Raw genomic sequence first — 6,696 nt, 5'->3', positions numbered from 1 at the left:
ACGGACATAGGTGACAAATGCGACCTTGCAGCTCATACCTATTCTTTTTTAATCGAATCAAACCTAACCGGGAATTACCAAAGTGTAAAACCGAATGTCAGCGAACAAAACTCTAAGGGCCTCGTGTGCCCTTGCACTGATCGTCTTTCTTCAATTTCACATCACTATTATAGATATAATCATCGATATTAATATCTTGGTCAATATGGATCATGCTGACTCGTCCATCTCGAACTTTGAATTCTTGAATTAATACCCTACCTAATAGTAGACCCACGCCTTAATATGAGATTGAGGTCTGACGCTTATCCTTGATTTGAATCATGATGAAATATGTATACCCACAAATTTACAACAAAATACCATCTTCCCCCCCCCCTTTACTCTCTGTCTCCCCCTTTCTTTTACTTCTCACTTTCCATTCTTTCCTTCTCTCTCTCTCTCATAATTACACAGACAACCCACACACACACCCTCCCACACTTCTACCCTCACGCACCAGTCCAGACACTTTTCCGGGGGAGGGGGGGGGGGCGCATGGAATTTCGAGCTTTTTACATCACTCTATGTGAAAGGGGCGCCATCCCAGACCCCCTTGCTGACATACATATTTCTGTGACCCATACATGATACAAATAGATTTACTTCTAATTGAGTGATTAAGAAAGTAATTTAATGATCAATTTCCAATTGATTTCTAAGCTATTCACATATACGTTTTGATTCATTCCATGCACTAATTGGCCTGGATATTGTATTCATATTCGATAAAAAAATTGATAGACATGTCAATGATATTTCATGAATTGAATTACAATAACACATATACATGAATCTATTTTTGCATTATTCTATTTTTTATCATTTTGATCACTTATTGTATTCATTCATATATGATGGCCTATGTCGTTTGATTATTTAAACAAATAGCTGTAGACCAGTCTTCTTATGATCGGTTTTAGCCTCAAAGAATTAGGGTAATATTACAAAATTCTTATTATTAATTGATTTTGCTGTATTTAATATTGTTCACGTGGATTAACACTCAAGAAAAAATCAATTTCGTATAAAGACTTCTAAGATAAATGTGACCGGAAAAAAAAAATCATCATATGAACTAATATTATGGGGACATTAATAATTATGATACAAGTCATGATAGTTTTGGGACGGTGTTTATGGTTTGTTTATTTTTCACTTTTTTAAAATTATGATTTTCAGGTGCATTTTGCTTGGCTAAATTTTTAAACATATCACGGACATTTCTTTTTTAATCGAATCAAACCTAACCAATGTATGTAAGGGAATTGCCAAGGTGTAAAACCGAATGTCAGCGAGCAACTCTAGGGGCCCCGTGTGCCCTTGCATTGATCGTCATTCTTCCATTTCACATCACTATTAATAATATAATCATCGATATTAATATCTTGGTCAATATATGGATCAGCTGACTCGTCCATCTCGAACTTTGAATTCTTGAATTAATAACCTACCAAATAGTAAACCCACGCCTTAATATTATTGAAGAGAAATTAGGCCAAATCATATAAGGCAGTCCAAGGTTCATTAGTTATTACAAGACCTTTCGTCTCTCTCTCTCTCTCTCTCTTGTTCATTGTTTATGATATTTGGGTTATCACACAATTTTTCTATTTATGATTAACCAAGTCTGGATAATGTATGACAACCAACTATAAATATCATCGTCAACTTGCGAACGGTCCACGATAAAACGTACGGATTATATCGTGAAACAAATTTATTCTTTTGTTAAACATAAATTTTGTGGTGATACTGAATTCGCAAAATATTTTTTGTTACGAATGCGACTGGTGTTCTTTTAGTAAATAAATCCATGTCCATCAGTTCTGTCGATTGTAAGTATTTAACTTTCTTTTGATTTATACATACCGATTTGTAGGCCTATCGAATTTTATCATATTGCTCATTGTGTAATTTGATATAAAATATTGTCTCATTCTCTCTCTGTCTGTCTATCTATCTATCTATATGTTGATCTATCTCTCTCTCTCTCTTGCTCCATACAGGGGCGGATCCAGGATTTTCCGAAAGGGGCACATTTTCCCGAGGAAAAATTTTACAGGAAAAAAAGGTTTTTAACCAAAAGTCAAGGACATTTCGTCCACGAAAAAGTTTGACAAGCAAATAAAAAAGGGGTCTTCACGTTCAAAGGGGGGGAGGGGGCACATTTCTATTTCAATGGCATTTTGACACTACAAAGTTTAATTGTGCCTCTCAAAAGGGGGGCATGGGCTGGCTTTGCCCCCCCCCCCCCCCTGGATCCGCCAGTGGCTCCATATACTTATTGTCTACCTATTTTTCCTACCGCAACGTATCTGCTGTTTTTCTTTCAAATTGTGTTCTGTCTCTCTTTCCTCCTTCTTCTGCTTCTTTTTTTCTTCTCCTTCTCCTCCGCCTATTACTACTACTACTACTACTACTAATAATAATAATAATATATAGCATTTATGAGGCGCCGATTTATCGAGTTTCCTATTTGATGGCGCACTATATATTACCCCGGTTTGGTGCATTCAATGAATTAAATCATGCCGGGTACCCATTCACCTCACTTGGGTTGAGTGCAGCACAATGGGGATATAAATACGCCGTGGTTGAGATTCGAACCCACATCCCTCTCATTGAAAGACGAGATTCGTAACCACTAGACCACGACGCCCCCTACTACTACTACTACTACTACTACGGCTTCTACTACTCTGTTATTCCTATCTCTGTCTTACACGCACGCACACACACACCTTTTTTCTGGGGGGATTCCTTGTACAACCCTCTCTCCACCCCCTTCTATTTTATGGCATTATATCGAATTATTTCGCTTTTCGAATATTGGTTTTCCCTTTCAGGAAAAACACAAGTATCAGGGTTTGAAGAAGAAAAAAACACATTTAGATATCGGTGAATGCCAATCAGAAAAGTCAGAGGGAAGAAAGGAAAATGGATGAGAAGAAAAATATGCCGAGCACCACAGCCTACCCTCAATACGGGGCTAGCAACGGACCTACCGGCCCTCCCCCAATTCTTAACACACATCAGAGCTCGTTTCCACCAGCAACAAAAATGGCCCCTAGCGAAGAAGAACCGGATCCAAATGATATCTACGCGCTTACTCCACACATCGAGGTATGTGCTTTTTTTTTGTCATAAGCCCCTCAAAAAAAGTTTGGAAATCTGAGTTTGGCCATTAATTTCTCCCAACTACAAATTATACACAATGCATATTTGAAATCATTCACAAAATCACTTAATTTTCTTTAAAATGATACCATGCTTGTTATGATCATACCATCACAAAAAAGAGCAGGATTCAAAAGAGTTGGATGAAGTCTGAATTAAAAATCTGCAAAACGAGCAAAATAAAGTTTGGAAATCTGAGTTTGGCCATTAATTTCTCCCAACTCCAAATTTTACACAATGCATGTTTGATATTATTCAAAAGATCATTTAAATATCTTTAAAATGATACCATGCTTGTTATGATCATGCCATCACGAAAAGAGCAGGATTCAAAAGTGTTGGATGAGGTCTGAATTGAAAAGCTGCAAAACGAGCAGAAATAGTCATGAAGGGTCAATACAGGACATGATTCTTTTGTCTGTGTGGGGTCTGTGTCAACAGAGATGAAATCCATTCAAATTAAGCCCCTGCTTCTCCATTTTTTATGTTTTGTTGTGGTTTATGTAGTGATGAGTTTGTTTTTTATGTGTTTGCTTGTGCAGAGGTGTGTTTGATTTCATGTTAATGTTGATGTTAAGGTGCATGAAAACAATTAAAAGAAACCGCTGAGAAACTTATTCATCACCACGGAAAAAAGTACAGTGACTTTCAATTTTGTGTCATTTTGCAACTTTTGAATTTGACCTTGCCCCACGTTTCAAGGCACTGCACCTCTATGTGAACCATAATCATATCATGTCAAGTATCATTTTAAAGAGAATTAAATGATCTATTCATTGAGATTAATTACACATTGATATTTACTAAAACCAAGGAGGGATTATCGATCAAAGTCAAAAGAAACCGCTGAGAAACTCACTCATCACCAAGGAAAAAAGAACAGTAACTTTCAATATTGTATCATTTTGCAACTTTTGAATTTTGACCTTGCCCCACATTTCAAGGCACTGCACCTCCATGTGAACCATAATCATATCATGTAGGGTAACATTTTAAAGAAAATTAAATGATCTATTTATTGATATTAATTGTCCATTGATATTTACTAAAACTGAGGAGGAATTATCGATCAAAGTCAGATTTCCAAAAAAAATTTTGAGAAGTTTATATTATCATTTTCATGCAGTGTTTGGGGGAACAAATCTTGTAGTTTTTTTTTTTCGTTTTCTCACTCCGCTCGCTGGTAGGAACACAAACAATTTGATCGGCAAATATTTTTTAATGGTATTATAATGTAATCGACATAATCTGTTTGAGTATTTCTGTTCGTGCTGAAAGGCACTACTTTCCTCGCTCGTTGCGTTGACTCGTAAAATAGAATATAGTGTGTTTTGGAAAGCATTCAAATTCAGCAAGTGATAGGACAAATTTATTCATTAAAAAAAGCAAATGGCTTTGTAAGATCATTTGTGTATTATATCGTGGAGGATGTTTTTTGAATTTGAAACGGGTGGGGAGGGGGGGGGGTCGGGTGAAAAAAATACAAAAGATAGTCACATTTGGCAATATCCCCCTTTCATCCAACTGTATTTGGTCACTTCTATTTCTGGATGGTTACGCCTTCAGTAGCCCCCAAAATTAATTATTCTATAGATGTCTTATTTCATTAGAAATTGATGAAAAGCGAGATATTCCACCTTTCGCGCTGAGGATGGTATAGCAGCTTTTTTTTTTCATCTTGTATTTCATGATGAACATAATATGGTTCAATAAGTGAAAATTGCTTTATCATAATAGGCGACATTAAACATGTTCAATCTATCGATCTATTCTGAAACTGATTTTTTTTTTACTTGAAATATCGATGGAAGGTAAGAACTTCTTCACTTTCAGTGAGAGAGGAATTCTAACAAACCACTTTCGCTCGAAGAGAAGAGGATTAGTAGAAAATTAAATTACATCCCATTTATTTTCTAAGGAATAACGCATTTCTGAATTATGTAGCGCCGTGTCGTACTTGACTCTATAGGTAACTTGATGTGCTTTTTAAAATTATTTCTTTAACTCGAATCACAGTACGTCAGCAATCTCACCATATCATCTTAACATGATGCCTTCTCTCCCCCTTTTCAGATTGCATTTGAAGATACCTTCACTGAATCAGAAACAGCAAGAGGATTCGATTTCATGAAAGATGTCAACAGCTCCATTTACAAATACACTCACGTATGTAATGATGATGATGATGATGATAACAATAACAATAGTAATGATGATAATTGCACTATCTTTAATCATTTATCAAAACATCTTTATAACGTGGATAACATGTTCACCGTGGATAACACTAGCTGATGTTTTTAAACACGGCCCTGTTGACATAAAAATATCCACAACATAAAAAAATGCATGGTGATAAGGATAATAATGATAAAAGTATGTAGTAGTAGTACTAGTAGTAGTAGTAGTGGTGGTGGTGGTGGTGGTGGTGGTGGAAGTAGTAGTAGTAGTAGTAGTAGTAATAGTAGTAGTAGTAGTATAGTAGTAGTAGTAGTAGTAGTAGTAGTAGTAGTAGTAGTAGTAGTAGTAGTAGTAGTAGGAGTTAGTAGTAGCAGTGGTAGTAGTGGTAGTAGTAGTAGTAGTAGTAGAAGTAGTAGTAGTCGTAGTAGTCGTCGTAGTAGTAGTAGTAGTATTAGTGGTAGTAGTGGAGTAGTAGTAGTAGTAGTAGTAGTAGTAGTAGTAGTAGTAGTAGTAGTAGTAGAAGTAGTAGTAGTAATACAGTAGTAGCAATAATTATCTCTCTCTCCTCTAGAAGCTTTTTTCATTCCATTTCCTTTGCATTCAATGCCGGTTTTTTTTTTTTTTGACGAAGAATAATCAAGTTTCCCCTTCATATTCTTCACTTTGTATATCACCCATCTATATAGTTCGCGGTGTATGCCACCCTGTCTCTGATCGTGGCTCCATTCATGACGTTCCTCTGGGGCTTCGTCTTCGCTGTCTCTCACCTTTTCATCGTCTGGTTCGTCCAGCCAGCCATCAAGAACACCTTCCTCTGGTTCCGTATCTGCAGTATGTTGGTCTCGGCCTCGGTTCGACTCTTCTTCGACCCATGTTTCCGGTCGGCCTCCTTGGTCCTCTCCGGAATCAAGGGCCGGTTTCAGATGGAAGACTCCGAGGTCACATTGAATCTGAAGTCAAGCCAAATCCAGAATGTCTGAGGCGGCCGGATCACTGCATCACGTATATGGCAAGCCATTTGACCCATAAAGGCGATAAACTCAGTTTTATATATCGCCGAAAAACCTAGTTTTTCGATCCAAAAACCTAGTTTTTCAATCGAAAAACTTAGTTTTTCGCCGATAAACTAAGTTTATCACTTGAAAAACTAAGTTTATCGCCGAAAAACTAAGTTTTTCATTCGATAAATATATTTTTTTTTGATAAACTTAGTTTTTCAATTGTGTATCGAAATTGACAAACCTACTTATTCGAAATTGAAAAATTGATTTAATCAAAATCAAAATTAAAAAACTA

General features: G+C 36.4%; 1 protein-coding gene across 1 annotated transcript; it reads left to right on the top strand.

Annotated features, from left to right (window-relative positions):
- The first annotated feature begins 2,979 nt into the window (after nucleotides 1–2,979).
- LOC129277318 (caveolin-3-like) lies at nucleotides 2,980–6,380 on the top strand. Its single transcript, XM_054913539.2, has 3 exons — nucleotides 2,980–3,165; nucleotides 5,293–5,385; nucleotides 6,087–6,380. The coding sequence occupies exons 1-3, from the start codon at nucleotides 2,980–2,982 to the stop codon at nucleotides 6,378–6,380; spliced, it is 573 nt and encodes a 190-aa protein (XP_054769514.1).
- The last annotated feature ends 316 nt before the right edge of the window (nucleotides 6,381–6,696 follow it).

Source organism: Lytechinus pictus, chromosome 1 (assembly GCF_037042905.1).
Source record: "Lytechinus pictus isolate F3 Inbred chromosome 1, Lp3.0, whole genome shotgun sequence".
Lineage (NCBI taxonomy): Eukaryota > Metazoa > Echinodermata > Echinoidea > Temnopleuroida > Toxopneustidae > Lytechinus > Lytechinus pictus.
This window is presented reverse-complemented; position numbering and strand designations above follow the sequence as displayed.

What these genes read in the sequence shown, in the direction of transcription:
- LOC129277318 (XM_054913539.2), top strand. Translation starts at nt 2,980, where the DNA reads ATGGATGAGAAGAAAAATATGCCGAGCACCACAGCCTACCCTCAATAC. An exon ending in CGCTTACTCCACACATCGAG is followed by an intron (nt 3,166 to 5,292) that starts GTATGTGCTTTT and finishes CCCCCTTTTCAG; the next exon opens with ATTGCATTTGAAGATACCTT. An exon ending in CCATTTACAAATACACTCAC is followed by an intron (nt 5,386 to 6,086) that starts GTATGTAATGAT and finishes CCATCTATATAG; the next exon opens with TTCGCGGTGTATGCCACCCT.